Genomic DNA, 18,242 nt, shown 5'->3' on the forward strand with positions numbered 1-18,242 from the left:
TGGAAGGGTACCAACAAGTTTGATTGCATGTAATTTTTTTAAATGTTTAAATCAAAACCTACTCTACCTGCTTGGCCACTGTTCAACAATGAATGAAATACAGTTATAACATTATAAAATTATTCCATGGGGTTCTGCACTAACACAGGAGACAGGAACATCCTGAAAATAAAATAGGTGTGCTACATTGTAAAAAAAAAAAAAATTTATTAAAGTGTTAAAAATTCTGAAATTAAACTGTTTTTCATCTTTTGTGGTCAGAAGGGTTGCAGAGTTTTGAGTAATCATGCTTTAAGTAAACAGTATTGTGGCTGTTTGCACCCTAGGGCACAAGGACAAACCGTGTGGAGCCACCAGCAAATGGAGTAACCAGATGGTTTGTTTAAATGTTTGTGTAATTGTGAGACCAGAGTGTTATATGGGTCACCATGGAGCGAGCAACAATCATAATAACTTTCATTGGATCTTTACTTCTATGTATAACCTCAGTGCCAGCTAAGAAGGTAAGAACTGACCAAGACGTTTCATGGATCATCTGCTTGTTTCTTAAATTACTTTCTTCTGTTATGATTACATCTTTTACAATCTATATAAAAACGTTTAACAAAGTTCCTGAGTGATCATATCTTTTCAGAAGACATCACCCTTAGAAGTACTCCACATTACTACCATATTATTACAAATCTGAGAATGTGAGAATCTGCAAAAATATACAGCATGGAAAAAACAAGTAGTTGAGCAAACATTGGGTAAAGGTCCACTCACACATTAAGGGTTATTTTTGTTTGAGTTGCTTTGTAGGTTTAGGAGAGTTTACAAGAGTTAAGAGTGTACTACAGTCAAAATATGCAACACAGTACTTGTGTGAAGACACATGAATTTTGATTCATCCATATGGGAACATTTAATAAATGAAAAATGAAATGGTTTCCCCTAAATGCAGGAACGAGAAGTTGACATCTACAGCTTCCACATCAATTCTACAGTAAACAGCCGCTACGCCATTACACTCATCACAAGCCGTGTGGCGAACCGGCTCAATGAGTCCAAAGAGATTCATTTCCAGGTCAAGATACCAAAAAATGCTTTCATCAGCAAATTCAGGATGTAAGTCATTTATAAATACACATAATTAGACATAAAGGTGTCATTTTCAGAAGTGGCATGATGTGTACTTCACAGACTTCAAAGCTCTACAAAAAAGAATTGGCATAATAAATAGCATTAACAAAAATGTTTGGTTCAACAAGCATAAGCATCAAGTTCACTGGGTAAAGCTAAAATCACAAACACTAAAATTTGCTTGCAGATGTAGCCAGAAGGTTTCCAAGAACAGAGTCAGGCAAAAGTCCAGAATTCTAAATTTTTAACCAGGGTCATAACAGAATAAAGCACAGAATGTGGTCATAATTGGAAATATTATAATTGAATGAATATTTTATTTGTTGTTGTTGAAGAAATGGCAGCATCATATAGAATCTTGTATAAAATGTCTGGAAAATGGTTCCTTAGGTACAATGATATTAAATTGTGGATTATGTTTTTATGTTGGATATTTGTTGTATGCAATAATTATGAATTCTATCAATAAAAATATGTCTAAATATCTCTTCATGAGGATCATAGAGGGAAAGACATATGACGGAGTTGTAAAGCAAAAAGAAGAAGCACAGCGACAGTATAGTCAAGCTGTATCACGAGGAGAAAGTGCCGGGATTGTCAGGTACTGGAGAAAGAAGAATAATTATTCCAGGCAGTTGGGATAATATGGTTTAGATTTCACATTATTTCAAAGTAAAATCTTTAAGATTAAATTTATGTCTCTAACCTGCTTAATGAACTAGCATAAACTCTCAGTACCAAACAAATGGCGTACATATTGATGACACTTGTTGTGGGCTTCAGCTCGGTAGGACGGACCCTGGAGGAGTTTAAAACCTCAGTGACGGTAGCAGCTCTCAGTAAGGTGACCTTTGAACTCACCTATGAAGAGCTGCTAAGGCGAAGACTTGGCAAATACAAGCTACAAATCAATGCCCAACCAATGCAGCCTGTGGCAGATTTCAAGGTGATTTAAGACCTAACAGGCATAGAACATCTAGAACTTGTTTGAAATTGAAATTATGAGCATGTCATATCACAGTTTACATTTACTACAAATGACTCCATAGTGAAATTTCAATCAACATCTATGAAATATCATCGATTTATGTGGCAAAAAAGGCACTTTTTAAAGGCTACTGCAAAGAACAGGTCATTGTTTAAATAAATAATTTAAAATAATGACTTAATGATAATTTAACAGAAATTTTACAATTAAATGTTAACAAGATGTATAACAAATATTTAAGATTTTAATTCAAACAAATTTAATCCAATAATTGAAAAATAAAGTTTTTGTCATTTTAGAGCCGATTAGACAGATTCTTTTTATGTTTTTATTTTATATGACTAGAGATAAAACATTAGATAAAAAAAAATATCTTCATTTGATAGTATGTTTGTGTCTCTACTAGATTAATGTCTACATTAATGAGCAGCCAGGTATTTCCTTCCTGGAGGTAAATGGTGAGCTGAAAACACAGGAGCTGTCCAGTGCTGTAACCAGTGCTATAGCTGCGTCTACAAGAGAGGTGAAAATTAAACGTTAAAGCTATTCTTTAGTAAACATCTAACCTGTACTACAGAAATTAGCTGGTTATTTAAAGCATGATAATAATCATACATGACTAAAGAAATCTGATATCTGTATGTGCAGGCATGGGTCAACTTTTATCCCACTCTCGAGCAACAGACCAAGTGTGAAGGTTGTGGAAAAAATGGACTAAATGGAGACCTGTTCATAGAGTATGATGTGAAGAGACCAAAACAGAATGGAGAACTGCAGGTTTAAAACTTTTAAATTAGAATCTTAATCAGAATTTGAAATTACAACATGCAAAACTGCTAAATATTAAAAATAATAATGATTTACAGTGACATCACATTGTGACAGGTTTTCATATGATTGAAGATGTAAAGCACAGCATTTGTAATATTTGTAATGTTGTAATGTTTCTTACTCTAAATTATTTTGTCTTTGCCCATTTCTAGGCACTGAACGGCTATTTTGTCCACTACTTTGCACCTACAGATATTCAGAAAATCCCAAAAAATGTGGTGTTTCTCATCGACCGAAGTGGCTCCATGCGCGGCAAGAAAATTCAACAGGTAGACAATGAAAATTTATATGCAAATAAATTATTAGTAATAAAAATTATTTATCACCAACAGAGTGAGAGAAGACAGTCCAGGAAAGACAAAATCCAAAACACATGCCAAAAATCAATGGCAAAATACAAAACCAGAATTTTTCTGAAAAAAAAGTGCTCCTACTACAATTTGTATGTTTTTGTTTATTTTCCGTATTTATAGTCATCCCTACCGATTTCTTTTTACAAGATGGTCATCACTACATATGACAGAGACACTCATATCTATTGGTCAACAATCCACTCATCTTTCGCCGGTACCTCCTTTACCTAGCATCGAGCATTGTACCTCTGTCATGCTCCTGCACACCCAATCCGGAACTTATGATCATCAAATGTCGGCCTTTCTATCTCTCTCAGACACTGCAATAGGGGACCTACAAGAGGCTCTCACACAACACCAGACTCAGCACCAGGACACTGCGCTCATTGTGGCTGGGGACTTTAACTGGGCCAACCTCAAGCGCGCAATGGCAAACTTTTTCCAGCAAATAACATGCCTCACCAGGGGTGAAGAGGACATTAGTTGACTGCTACACACTGTTCAAGGACAGCTACAAGTCACAATCATGTCCATCATTTGGAAAATCGGACCATGCCGCCATCTTCCTCATGTCTGTTTGCAAACAAAGACTAATAAAGGAAGCTCCGGTTCAGAGGGAGGTGAGTCGTTGGATGGACCAATCGTTGGCTGCTCTCCAGGACACTTTAGATGATGCAGACTGGGACATATTCAGGCACAGCTCCAATGACGTTAACATTTTTATGGAAGAGGTGGTGGGATTTATCAGGAAAATGATGGAAAATACAGTTAAAAAAACCGTCATCAGAACATTTCCCAACCAGAAGACATGAGTGGATAACACTATCCACGATGCTCTGAGATCCTGCTCTACTGCCTACAATGCAGGGCTCACCACTGGGAACATGGACGAATACAAGGTCTTACAGAGGTGAAGGAAGCCAAGCAGCACTACGGGATGAAACTAGTGTCACAGGTTCAACATGGTGGCTGTAGGAGCCTGTGGCAAAGACTGAGAATGATCACAGACTATAAAACAGCAACATCCAGAACGATGAATGTGGATGCTTGTCTGACAGCTAAACACTTTTTATGCTCTCTTCAAGGCTGCAACTAACAGTGCTAAAGGTGCTAGTGGCACAAACAGCATGCAGGCTGAGACAGCTGGAGAGGTAAGAACATTCACCATCTTGGAGCATGACATGAGGAGGACATACAGAAGAGTGAATACCAGAAAGGCAGCAGGACCAGACGGCATCACAGCAGAGGGTCTGTGAGTCTGCACTGATCAGCTAGCACCAGCGTTCACCAAGATATTAAACCTCTCCCTGGAATAGTCTGTAGTCCCCTCATGTTTCAAACTGTCCACCATTGTTCTTGTCCCGAAAAACCCCCAGCCTCTGCCTCAATGACTATCACCATGTAGCCCTGACCTCAGTAGAGATGAAGTGCTTTGAAAAACTTATCAGAGACTTCATCACTGCTTCACTTCCAGACACACTGGATCCACTTCAGTTTGCTTACAACTAAAACCACTCTACTAAAAATTCTACTAAGCATGACGTTTCTCATCTTCTCCATACATCTATGAGCCCCCGGGACTTCAGGAATGGGAATTATGTGAAAATTCTGTTTGTGGGCTACACTTCAGTGTTTAACACAATAATTCCATCGACACTAACCTCTGAGTTGGAGGTCCTGGGACTCAGCCTATACCTGTGGCAATGGATCTCCAACATACTCACAGACAGACCACATGCTGTATGGGTGAGCAAATATGTCTCATCCTCCCTCACCCTAAGCACTGGAGCTCCTAAGTGTTGTGTTCTGAGCTCACTGCTGTACTCGCTGTACACATACGACTGCATGGCCACTTCCAACTCCACCACCATCATCAGGTTTACTGACAACACTGTTGTGGTAGGCCTGATCTCCAACAACGATGAGACGGCCTACCTACAGGAGATCAAGAACTTGGAAAGATGGTGCCAAGAGGACAATCTTCTCCTGAACGTTGTAGTTGATAGTGGACTCTTTTCTCTGTTGCATTCAGGGAAATGCTTCCACGTTTTTATGTGTTGTCCACTGGTTAATATATTAGTAATGATAGAGCAAGTTAATGCTATTGCTGCTAATTCAGTGAAGACTTGCAGTGCTGAACAAATCCTAAAATAATAAGCTATTGAAAAATGATAACGTGTTGTCTCCGGTTATTGCTGAACATAAACTGGCCTAAGGCTCTTGATATTTTTTTTACTTTTTTATGGTAGACTCAACTGGCAATGCAGAAGATTTTGGGAGATCTGGCTGAAGATGACTACTTTGGTCTGATCACCTTTGACAGTTATGTACATGCCTGGAACCCTGAACTCCTCCAAGCCACAGAGACAAATCTGCAGAAGGCAAAGTCCTTTGTTGAGGCAATTCAAGCTCAAGGAGGTAAAAAAGTGTGCAACCTAACAGGAGTCTTAATGAACTACAATTTGGTCAAAAACTCTTGGATTTTTTTTAGAGATTTGAAGGTTGTGTTCTATTCTATACTGACAATGCTAGGGGCAATTATATCATCAACCTGCTAATAAACTTCATCTCTGTCATTGGTTATTAAATTAACACACAAAACATAAAAGAAGTGCCTAAGTCTATGATGATTCACTTCTTTTAAATGAAAGAATGTTGTCTGTAGTGCGATCGACTTTGAAAAACTGTTATTCTTTATTGTGCTTAAGTGATAAAAGACTCAATTTATTAATTAAATCAAAATAATAATTTAATACATTCACTTCCCCGTCAGGCACAAACATCAATCAAGCTGTGCTAAATGGGGTGGAAATGATCAAAAGCCACCCACGACAGGGTTCTGCCTCCATCCTCATCCTGCTGACTGATGGAGACCCCACGTCAGGCACGCACACACACACACACACACACACACAACACACACAAACACACACACAGTAGCTATGTCTCAATTCCATTACCTATAAACTAGTTCCTTAAGTGTAATCATGTTTAAGTTACGAAAGAAAACATTTTATTTATTAATAGTAACTTGTAGTACAAAGCAAAAGGGCCATGTGCTTTCATTCAGACCATCTTCATATGTAACAGTAATGGTTAATTATTAGACAGAAAGTCAATGAAAGCAAAACAGATTAAACAAATTAGCTAGATTAAAACTGGTTAATCAAATACTTTAATACACTAAATATAAATTGTTAAGAATAATAAATGACAAATCATTTTTATCCACCAATCTGTAGAACCATCCATCCATCCATTTTCTATACCCGCTTATTCCTAATTAGGGTCATGGGGGTCTGTTGGAGCCTATCCCAGCACACACTGGGGGAAAGGCAACCACACACACTCACACTCACTCCTATGGGCAATTTAGAATTACCAGTCAACCTGATGTACATGTTTTTGGACTGTGGGAGGAAACCGGAGTACCCGGAGTAAACCCATGCCGGCACGGGGAGAACGTGCAAACTCCACACAGAAAGGCCCCTGCCTGTTCAAACCCAGGACCTTCTTGCTGTGAGGCAACAATGCTAACCACTAAGCCACCATGCTGCCCTTCTGTAGAACCACTTAAACTCAATTTTAAATCAGAATTATATTATAATGAATACAATGATTCCTTTACATTATTAGAGTTACATTATTGTGCAGTATTTAAGTATTTATTATATTATATCTCAAGATCATAGCATTCTAGTCACCTGCACTTGTCAGGATAGTGATGTTCCAGTTGGTCAGTTCTAACAGCTGTGTGTCCTACAGGTGAAACAAACACAGAAAGAATTCAGGCCAATGTCAAAGCAGCCATTGGTGGTAAATTTCCACTTTACTGTCTGGGGTTTGGATTTGATGTAAACTTTGGTTTTTTGGAGAAAATGGCACTGGAAAATGATGGAGTTGCTCGCAGGATCTATGAGGACTCGGATGCTGACCTCCAGCTGCAGGTGAAATACAGTCATTATCTGGAAGGTCCATTTATACACTGGTCACTTGGCAAAAATTCTAATCTATTTCACACGTTCCTGCTTAGGGTTTCTATGAGGAAGTGGCCACACCACTCTTAACTGATGTCCAACTGAAATATCCTGGAGGAGCAAATCTCACCCAGACCAGTTTCAGGCAGTATTATAATGGCTCAGAGATCGTGGTGGCTGGGCAAATCACAGACAACAGCCTGGAAACTTTACAAACCGAGGTCATCGCAATCTCGGTAAGATCATCACTGCTACCAAGGATGCAGTTCAAAATCAGAATCAGAATTAAAACCAGCTTAATTGCCAGATACTGTGGGTTTTACACATATAAGGAATTTGGGTTAAAAAAAATATGAGAATAAGCATAATAATAATATAAAAGAAAAATTTAAGAATTTTAAGCAAGAAGAAACATTAATTGTATGATAATGCAGTATAATAGTGTATAAAAGTGATCCAGTGCAATCGTTAAATTACAAATGCTACATTCAGTGTAAATAGAAACATAAACTGTACATTAGTGGAACAATGCAAATGCTCACAGTTTGAGGTAGGAATGTAAGATAAGGTATAGGTGCAGTGTGGCTATCTGAGTCATGTGCGTTAAAGTAACACATATGAACACAACAAGGGGGTTGGTGCGTTTGTACCTTAATGTCCAAGGAGGCGGATAACCATGGTGGGTCCTGCATATATAGACCATGATAGGTCCTACATATTGTTAATAAGGCCAGTTGCTAACTGTTTTTATGGTGTAAGGGTTTTGTCTTGATGGACCACAGTGGCAGCAGCATACCAAGTGGTGATGGAGGAGGTGAGTATAGATTCGATAATGGAAGTTTAGAAGTGCACCATCTTTGTCTTTGGTTGGCTGAACTTCTTTAGCTGCCATAGGAAGTACAACTGCTTGTGCGCTTTTTTAATTTAAGAGTTTATGTGCAGGACTAACTTGTTCTGACCCCACCATGTGAGCCAAATGAGGGTGGTGTCATCCACGAACTTCAATAGTTTGATGGATCGATGACTGGAGGTGTACAGGGAGAGTGTACAGGCTATTGGTGTACAAGGAGAGGAGTAGAGGAGAATGAACACAGCCTTGTGGGGAACCAATATTGATGGTCTGGCCTCACATGCTGAAGGGATCAGCAACACTAAGCTGGGAGAGCTTGTCTTGTAGCAGAGCTAGAATGACAGTATAGAAAGTAGAGCTGAAATCTACTAACAGGAGTTTAACATGGGTTCCTTGGAAGGCCAGGTGCTGGAGGGCCATGTTACTTGCATCATCTACAGACCTGTTGACTCTGTAGGAAAATTGCAGTGGGTCCAGGAGAGGGTCTAGGTGAGGCAGCATGAGACGCTCAAAAGAACTATTACCACAGATGTCAGAGCAACAGGTCTGTAGTCATTAAATCCTGTAATCCTTGTTTTTTTGTGATGATGGTGAAAGACTTGAAGCAGGCTGGCATATGGCATTTCTGAGAGCTGGTCTGCACGGTGCTTCAAGGTGAATGAAGAAAGTTCAATTTCACTTTCCAGTAAATCTCTCATATCCACTTTTCTTGTCATTCATTGCTTGCAGAAAAACACAAATGTAACATACCAGGACACCATATCAACAAAAGACATCACTGATGTTTTACCACAACATGAAAACTTCATCCAGAGACTGTGGGCTTATCTTACAGTAAAACAGCTCCTGGAGAAAGAGTGAGTGTTCAATCTGTTTACTGCTTTTACATGAAGCACTACATTATGTTTTCTTATGGAGTATTGAGATTTTTGCATTCATGTGTGTTAGAGTGGCACTCAAAGGAAACGAGAAAGAAGCAGCCCAGAAAAAAGCTCTGGATCTCTCTCTGAAATATGAATTTGTGACTCCACTCACCTCCATGGTGGTCACTAAGCCTCAGGAAGAGGAGACACAGATTGCCCACAAACCGAAAGAAGGGGTAGAGCTACCCAAAAAGCTACTCAAACACATGGCCTACCATCCTCCATGGAGTAAGTGGAAAAGAAATGGTAGACAAGGAAATTTTAATTACATTTTAGCAATTTAGGTTTTACTCCCTCCAACACGAGTCTGCTCCATATAAAAAAAGAATAACTCCTATGTTGATTATACCACAGGTTATACTGTGAATTTCCCTTTGGGATGAATAAACTATCTATCTATCTATCTATCTATCTATCTATCTATCTATCTATCTATCTATCTATCTATCTATCTATCTATCTATCTATCTATCTATCTATCTATCTATCTATCTATCTACCTACCTACCTACCTACCTACCTACCTACCTACCTACAATATTATATAAAAAGTTGATCTAAATCCAGGTCTGGAGGCTAGAGAACTATCCAAGGAAATAGCTATTTTATGGTGTCTTGAATACAATACATTGTATTTCAGGTCATTTTAACATATGAAATGGCCTAATCCTTTCTTTCAACTTTAAACAGTTTCATAATCGATGCAGCACTATTTGCTGAAGCATGCTCAGAAATTCACAAGATAATGTTATAGACTAATCTGGTCTAATGATTGGCTTGTAGGATCCATGTGCGGATTGAACACTCCGTTTAATGAGCAGTAAATAATCCAAATCATAAGACAGATGCAGGGTTGGAAAAAGAGTCATAAAGATCAGAGAAGCCAGAAATAACAGTCAGTGAAGCAAATAAATCCCAAGGGCTCCCTCCAGTGGACAATAGGTGGATTTGTGTGTGCAGTTGTAACAGAATCCCCCACCCCAAGAACACCTCTTGGGGTTCTTCTTGGTCAACCACGGGGTCTGGGACATGGTCTATTATTATGTACTGCGTGGAATTCAGCTGTGAGGGCAGGGTCGAGGATGTCCTGTGTGGTTACCCATGATCACTCATGATCATTCAGTGGAATCGGGTGAAGAATAATGCCAGAACAATGCATTTGTCTGGGGTTGAGTCTCTTGGTCCCTTTTATATACTCCAGAATTTTGTGGTCAGTAAGCATTTGAAATGGGTGTTGCGGAGTTTTCCAAGTTCACCATTGATTGGGGTCAGGGTGACACAGAATCGGGGTTGTGGTGAATCTTTACTTGAGATTATTAAATGCTAGTTGGGCAGGGGCAGACCAGGGAAGCTTCTTGGGTTTGCTTTTAAGCAGGGCTGTGAAAGGAACGGCCACTGTGCTGTATCCTCTGATGAAGTGGTGATAGAAGTTTGCAAAGCCCAGGAAACATTGTAGTTCCTTAATGTTTGTGGGTATGGGCCAGTCGATCACATCACTTACGTTGCTGGCGTCCATCTGTACTCCATCTTTGCTGATGACATACCCCAGAAATGAGACAGAGTGCCTATCAAATTCACATTTCTCCCTCTTTTCAAACAGGTTGTACTGTAACAGTCTCTGTACTACTTGGCATACTTGGAATAAATGTGATTCGTAAGTCTTGGACAATTTTAGAATGTGGTCAACCTAAACTATGACATTTGTAATTAGTAAGTAAATGAGGGCATGACCAAGTATTCATAGTAGCCATGTGAGGTTATAAATGCATTTTTCCACTCACCCCCCTCTCATAGGAAAACCAGGTTGTACAAGCTCTTTGGGTCCAGTATTGCGAATATTCATGCTTCTTGGAGCTGCTGATGTTACCAGTGATTAACCATAGTGGATTACCTTAAAAATATTCATGGCTTACCATTAATAGTACTTTTTCCCTCATTATATTTCTTTCCTCATTATAAAATATTATCACAAAACCAACCTAAAACAGATTTTACACTGATGTATACACTATTTTTACTGTTTATGGGACAATTGGATTTTGGAAGTCTGGAGCCTTGTAAAGAAAAAAGAAAGAAAAATGTGCTTGCTTATTTAACATTTTTAAGCAATTTAAAGGTTTTCCCAATCCAAGGTGTCGGGATGTCTGGGTCAAGTTTCCTAGCTCAAGCAGTTCAACCAGGAATCCCAGGTCTACCAGAGGGACGACAAGGTCGAAGATGGCCACTAGTAACACAAAGTCTAATAGGAGAACGAGGCCAAGCAGGGCGAGAAGGAAAACCAGTCCCATCAGCTGGTATGTATAAACATGGCAAATAAACAGATAGTTTTTACTCATTTATAATTCCCCATGTAGAAATGTGTTGAATTTTTTTCATGCTTGGTTCACTGAAGCCTTTCCGTATATTGGTAAGTCAATTACACTATATTGCTAAAAGTTTTCCCAGAAGAATTGAAGCTGCTTTAACAGCAAAGGGCAGGGCCATCTCCACATTAAACCCTACAGATTAAGAATGGGATGTCATTAACATTCATGTGCATGTAAAGGCAGACATCACAAAACTTTCTGGCAATATGACGTATGTTCCACACATTACACAATGATGTCAAAAATACTAAAAAAAAGTACCTTTATTTAAGCCTCATCAAGGATTTGACAAAATTTTAAAAACCTGAAAACTTGGAAGTGTAAACACAAAAATGACAATTAACATTTATCTTACTGTATTCAATACTTTCTGTCTTGTTTAGGTGTGCTTGTGATCCTAAAGCCCTGTCTGAAACTATATTCAAAAATGCAAAATTGTGACAGAAACAGACATAAAAGACAATTCAAACGATGATGTTTAATGAACAATGGAGTCTTTAGTAACATATCTCTTCTATTATAAGATGCACTGAAAATCTTCTTACTTTTAATGAATGAACTGAACAACCCAAGTGAAATTTTACATTGCTTTAAATATAATGATCCTATTGCTCTTTCATGGATTTATAAACAGAAAACCACATTCATGGTATTGTGTTTTATGTTCACATAAATTATGAGACTTATACCAACTGTAGATAATTATATTGGCCAGTTTAATCCTACACACACTTTACTTTCTTCTTCCTTTAATGCAGGGTTCCCCAACCACTGGGCTGCAGACTGGGCCATGGATCATTTGATTCCAGGCTGCGAAGAAACAATAAACTTATAATTTTATATATATAAAAAAAAATTACCACTTCTGCCCACAACTCACTCCCAAATTTGACGCAGTCGCGGGTTTTTCTATACATCAGTGATGCCGAGTTCACACTGCAGGATTTTATCCCTGATTTTCACTCGCCAAAAGGTTTTGCAAAATCGCCGAAACATAGTTTGTGGACCAGACAGAGTTGTTGGCGATTCTTCCTATTGTGCAGTGTGTAACCTCCTGTCACCGAACCATCGTGTAATGTGAACAAAGCAACAGCTGAAGGCTACCCCAGATAGTTGTGAAGTGTGAAAACAACAGTGATCCAACCACTTTGAAAATTATGCAGTGTGAAATAGGCATAAGTCTGCAAGTTAACCCATGCTAAAATGACCCCAAAACAAAATGTAACGGAAAATTGTCCGGTATCAAACCGGTCCGTGGTACAAAAAAGGTTGGGGAACCCTGCTTTAGTGGACTCAAGCTACAAGAGCTCCTGATATAGGTGCATAAAGATAAACCCAAACACTTTAGAAATGCTTTCACTGATCACACTGGGTTTCTTTTCATGCTCATGTTATTCTCAATTCATTATTTTACACTGAAACATGTAACTTTCCAGTGATTAAGCTCTACGGTTTGTGTGTTGACAATGATGCACCAATTTCAGATATGTATATTAATATTTACAATGTACATTAGCTGCATGCTACATGAAGAAGTGCAGTAGGTTACACAGTATGTGTATGATATTGGCTCTGGAGTAGAAAAATAAAAAAAATGAATGTTAACAGAAAATGTTATGAAAAGGATACATGCTTTTTATGAACTTTCTTTCTTTCTTTCTTTCTTTCTTTCTTTCTTTCTTTACTGCATTTTTATTTTAATGCCTGTCTTTTTGACATTTTTATATCATTAGCAGGGTATATGATCCCTTTACCACACCGACCCATGCCAGCAATCATCATCCAAAATAGACTCCAAACTGAAACACCGCCAACCACTACCCCTGCAGGTCCAATAAGAGTTTTCAGAAAATCTGCAAAAATTCATTTCTGTACAGCGTGTCATCATTCTTTATCCATTCTCTCTCTCTTGTAGTGAGTGTTGTGAGGTTCTTAATCTCTGCTCAGCCTAAACAGATCTGCTATGACACACCTGTAGGCCACAAACTCCGACTCTTTTGGGACAATTCAGGTAGGCAATATAAAGGTTTAACATTTTTTAAAGGTTTGATTTGTCATAGTGTTACAGGGTAAAATATGCAGTAAAATGCCGAGTGTTGACACCAGGACTGTGCAAGTTAAGCAACAATAATAACGGTTAATAAAAATATATTAATTTAATATATAGAAACATACAACAAAGTAAAACAAAGCAAATAAAAACCAAAAAATGCGGGTATATTGTAATAACATGAAAAGTACAATAAAACATGGTAAATAGGGTAGTTAGTAATGCTAAGAGAGAGGACTCTATGCATTTAAAGATTGTATGTGCATTGTACAGTAATGTAAGGCACATACCATAAATAAATAAAAAAAATACTAATAAAATAAAATCTGCTTATTGTTAATCAGCTACTACTGTAAAATGATATCTGTAAACATATATGGGCATATATGGGTCTATATATGGGTCTTGAGAGCATTTAATTTTACATCACAAAATTGTGACTAGTTATGAAAAAACATTGATCATTTTCCACGAAGTGATAAAAGATAAATTCAGTTCATAGCCAGAACTGCTTTTGTTTCAGATATACTATGATATTCGTGTCTGTAACACTAAGAGACAACAGCAATTTGATCTCAAGGGCGCTTTACAGTATAGTGTATAACATTTCCAATCTCTCTCTCTCTCTCTCTCTTCACAGACATTTCTATAAATGGCCAACTCTCAGATAATGGCTTTACACTAGTTGCTATTCATTATAAAACAGCAAAACTTCTTGTGAGCCCTGCTGAAAGTGTCTACTCTGATGGTGAGAACAGCGTGAAGTTCGTGTGGGGACAGCCCAGCAGTCATGAGTCGGAGAAGTAAGAACAAAACTTAACTCTACTGGTTTGAACGATCAATAACGTTAAATCAAATATGAAACCACACACAAAAATAATGAAGTGTCAAAAATAGTGGGTGAATAAAATACTCTGCAATCAGTATCCCAAAAAATGTTTTAGTACATTCTTGGCCATCACTGAGATGCTAGATGCTGCTAGAACAACCAATCTGTCATCACTTCTCATTCTCCTTGAACATTTGCGGTGTTTGACAATCAACCACAAGACCCTCTTCTCCACCATCATGGGAATTTGTGGCGCTACATGGCCATAGCTTCACAGGTGATGTGGATCTGCATTTGGTCCACGTCAACTTCACATTGGTGTCCCATGAGGTTCAAAACTTGGTAATCGATACTTAATCAGATCAACCTCTATCCTCAATCTCTTGGTGAGGTCATATCCTTCCAAAGGTATTCATACCACTGCAATATGGCTAACGTTCAACTCATTCTCTCCTTTTACCTACTGACACTCATGTGTTTGCTCAGCATGTGTGGACATTCAGACATTTAATCATGGATAGCAGCTCAATAGCTAAAAACTTAATCCCAGGAAAACTGAGCTTCTGGTCCTCTCAGGTGATTCAATCTCAGGTTCAGTCATTGTGTGCAACCTTGGGATAACCACGGACCATCAACCATCCTTTTCCTTTGACATTGCTAATCTGACAACCTCATGACAATTCCTATTTTAGAACACCAGAAGGATTTGTCCATTTCTATCCTCCTAAGCAATTTGGGTCACTATTTCGTATTTTGAGACTGGACCACTGCAACTTGCTCCTGACAGGTCTACCATGGAGGGCCATTCCACCTCTGCAACTGATCCAGAGTGCAGCTGCAAAAATTGATAATCAGATTGAACACACTGATGTTTACCTAAAAGCCAAAAATGGAACAGCACCGACATATCAAAAAACTTATCACACACCAAACTGGACCATACTCCCTCCAAAGCTCAAGCACAGCTACATCTGGTCTGTCTCAGGGCATGCATCAAAGCTCGTTTCTGCTCTGGCACCCAGGTGGTGGACTATGTGAAGTATCTAGCAGGCTTAAATGACATCTAAAGGCTTACCAATCCCTGACAAACTTAAATTTGCACGTAAAAAATTCCATCATTATAAATGTCATCACTGAAATATCACTGAGTGCTGGACATGGCATACTCAACTACCTGATCATCGTCTCTTCCCACAGCATAGCAATATTTCAAAGAAGCAACGAATTAGACATCACCATGGGAAGTGTGCGTGTTGTTCTCCTCATTCATAGGAACAGTGGAGATGATTTTCTGTGGCCTGTTGTTCAACAACAAGGAAAAGATCCTAACATTAGAGGCATTCTGGGTAAGACTGTACAACACAGAATCAGTTTCACTTTTGAATTCTATTTCTATGGATCAGTGTTTAAACCAATGCTGGAAACGTATTACAAAATCTGCTGCATTTTTCATTCCAAACAGAGACTCCTTCTCAGGTCCACCTGGGACAAAAGTGAGCTAGTTTACTGGCAGCTTGCAGGCTGAAAAGCCTTTAAAATGCAGTATTTTGGCGACAGAACCAAACTGTATTATGATAGTCATAGAACATGTTTTTTGATAAGTTTAAAGTGGTAAAGCCCAATCTGGTCCAATTGGCTCGAAGCCAAGTTAGATAGTTACCTATCAAATAGAAGGAAGAAAGTAGCATTGGCAGAGGTTCAGGATATTATATTTATATTTTTATATTTGATATTCAAGGAAAAGCTGATCTTCAGTATGAGGAGCTCCCAGGATCAAAACTGAAAATCAAGGACCAGGAAGTTGAAGCTTTCCAGTAAGAGACTGAAACAGTTTTAATGCATCATTTGTTACACTTTTATGGACATTCTAAAAATACATGTCTCTGTCTCGTTATAGGAGTTCTGCCATCGACTACAGATTTTCTGCTGCCCCTAGGGTGAATTGTTGGCTTGTACCATTCCAGTCTGCCCTGCAGGGGGAGCTGTCTGACTTCACTGTCTCACAGCTGTAGAATTCTATGTGAAATATGGGCATGTTATTTTCAGCTTGTCCTAAATGCAAAACTGCAGACTTCTGGCTCCTTAATGCATGCTTAATTAATAATACCTAATAAAATACAATGTATTCTGTTCTTTCACATGGATTTCGATTTGTATTGAATTGCAATACAAGAAGATGTTTATTCAGACAACACAAATCATTATATAATAACTTGAGCAAAATAATAGGTCTGCAGGTAGCAGATGTACAACTAGTTTGAGGTGAAAGTCCACTTGCACTTTGTTAGAGTTTAGATTTGTTTGAGCTGTTTTGTATGTTTTGGGGAGATTACTGGAATTGACCTAGTGCTTACCTCTCCAAAGGCAAAAATAAATAGTACAATACTGCCTTGTCTTAAACTTGAATGGAGAATGCCTCGGTTTAAAGTTAAATTAGAACAAACCGAAACTTAAACTTGTATGGAGAAACTTTAAGTTTAAATGGAGTTATGTTCAATCATTTCAGTTTTCTATCTATTTAATAAATTGGAGTTAGATTATCATTAGACACAGAGTTCAAAGAACAAAGCCGAATTCTAATAAAATAAGCAAACTCTTATAGAAGCGCAAAGGAAGGTAGGACACGAGATCCCTTCACCCACGCCGCTGGATTCCGTCTTTGGGCCGGTGGGTGGTCCTTACACAAAAAAACATATTTACCTACATTAAACAAATAATAAAAAACAGGAATAATGCTTCTCCACGGCTCAACAAGGTGATAACCTAAATATGCAGTGATAACCTAAATAAATCAATATGCAGTGAAAAGGTAAACAGTAGCTATTCAAATTTTACCAAGTGCTACAAGCTGTTACAAACCCAATTAAAATGAATAATCCAGAATATACTGTAAACCAGAATAATGCAGAATATATTGCAATCCAGAAAAAAAACTGTAATGAAGAATAATCCAGAATATACTGTAGATAGATGATTTATGTTCACTGTTACTTAGTTCAGTACATAAACAATGTTCAAAGTGACAACTAGAACACCACTACTCATAACTTCTCATAACCTCCACCATCACATCCAAATGCAATTATTGTCCTCATCATACTGTCATAATACAGGAAAGTTCTCTGGCTCTTTATTGTATGTATTTAATATAGTCAATGAACACAGACACAGGAGTGAATTCAGGGAACTTTCTATTGTTTGCCTGTCAGTGTACATAAATACATCGAATTGTTATTTATCCATGACCTGGGTGTAACACACAGCAATAGAGAAGACCCATATAAATGCAAGGTGACTGCATGTTGTGCTAGCTCTGGAGAATTGTGGGTACTTTTGTGATGCATTTTATAATAATTTCCACTGTTCTCTCACAATGCCCACATCCTGTTTTCAAAAAGTTTAGTTCTAGACGTTATTTAAGTTAATTAATATATCTAATAAAAATAGTTTCCACCCGCAGCCAGGTGGACCACATACTTTAAATCATTATACATACATGGACAAAATTGTTGGCATTCTACCATTAAAGATAGACAAACCCACAATAGTCACTGACTATTGAAAATGATTAAATAAATAATAAACTAAAATTTACTGAAAAATAAAGAATGAAAATCAGACATTACTCGCTCTATGATCACAGAAGAAAAAAATAAGCATACAAAGAAAAGAATACAGTACTGACTGTGAGACATGGAGGAGGCTTGGTTATGTTCTGGGGCTGTTTTGCTGCATCTAGCACACAATGTCTTGAATGTGAACAGGGTACAATGAAATCTCAAGACTATCAAAGCAATCTTGAGCGAAATGTGCTGCACAGTGTCAAAAAGCTTTGTCTCAGTCACATCCAAAAGAATAACAACTCAAAACCACTGCTATAAACACCCAAGAATGGCTAAGAACAAAACATTGGACTATTCTGAAGTGGTCTTCTGTGAGCCCTCATCTAAATC

The 18,242-nt window shown here is 38.1% G+C and overlaps 1 protein-coding gene across 1 annotated transcript; it reads left to right on the forward strand.

Annotated features, from left to right (window-relative positions):
* Window positions 1-326: 326 nt before the first annotated feature.
* Window positions 327-16,427, forward strand: LOC131342915 (inter alpha-trypsin inhibitor, heavy chain 4-like). The gene is made up of 20 exons (XM_058374226.1): window positions 327-503; window positions 944-1,107; window positions 1,619-1,723; window positions 1,906-2,068; window positions 2,517-2,633; window positions 2,759-2,887; window positions 3,094-3,210; window positions 5,544-5,712; window positions 6,068-6,178; window positions 7,060-7,241; window positions 7,328-7,507; window positions 8,851-8,978; window positions 9,070-9,272; window positions 11,177-11,338; window positions 13,144-13,239; window positions 13,326-13,421; window positions 14,101-14,263; window positions 15,487-15,635; window positions 16,028-16,103; window positions 16,187-16,427. Exons 1-20 carry the CDS (start codon window positions 429-431, stop codon window positions 16,299-16,301), a joined length of 2,700 nt encoding a protein of 899 aa, XP_058230209.1. The 5' UTR covers window positions 327-428; the 3' UTR covers window positions 16,302-16,427.
* The last annotated feature ends 1,815 nt before the right edge of the window (window positions 16,428-18,242 follow it).

This window comes from Hemibagrus wyckioides, linkage group LG21 (assembly GCF_019097595.1).
Source record: "Hemibagrus wyckioides isolate EC202008001 linkage group LG21, SWU_Hwy_1.0, whole genome shotgun sequence".
Lineage (NCBI taxonomy): Eukaryota > Metazoa > Chordata > Actinopteri > Siluriformes > Bagridae > Hemibagrus > Hemibagrus wyckioides.

What these genes read in the sequence shown, in the direction of transcription:
- LOC131342915 (XM_058374226.1), top strand. Translation starts at nt 429, where the DNA reads ATGGAGCGAGCAACAATCATAATAACTTTCATTGGATCTTTACTTCTA. An exon ending in ACTCTTTTGGGACAATTCAG is followed by an intron (nt 13,422 to 14,100) that starts GTAGGCAATATA and finishes CTCTCTTCACAG; the next exon opens with ACATTTCTATAAATGGCCAA. An exon ending in TAACATTAGAGGCATTCTGG is followed by an intron (nt 15,636 to 16,027) that starts GTAAGACTGTAC and finishes TTGATATTCAAG; the next exon opens with GAAAAGCTGATCTTCAGTAT.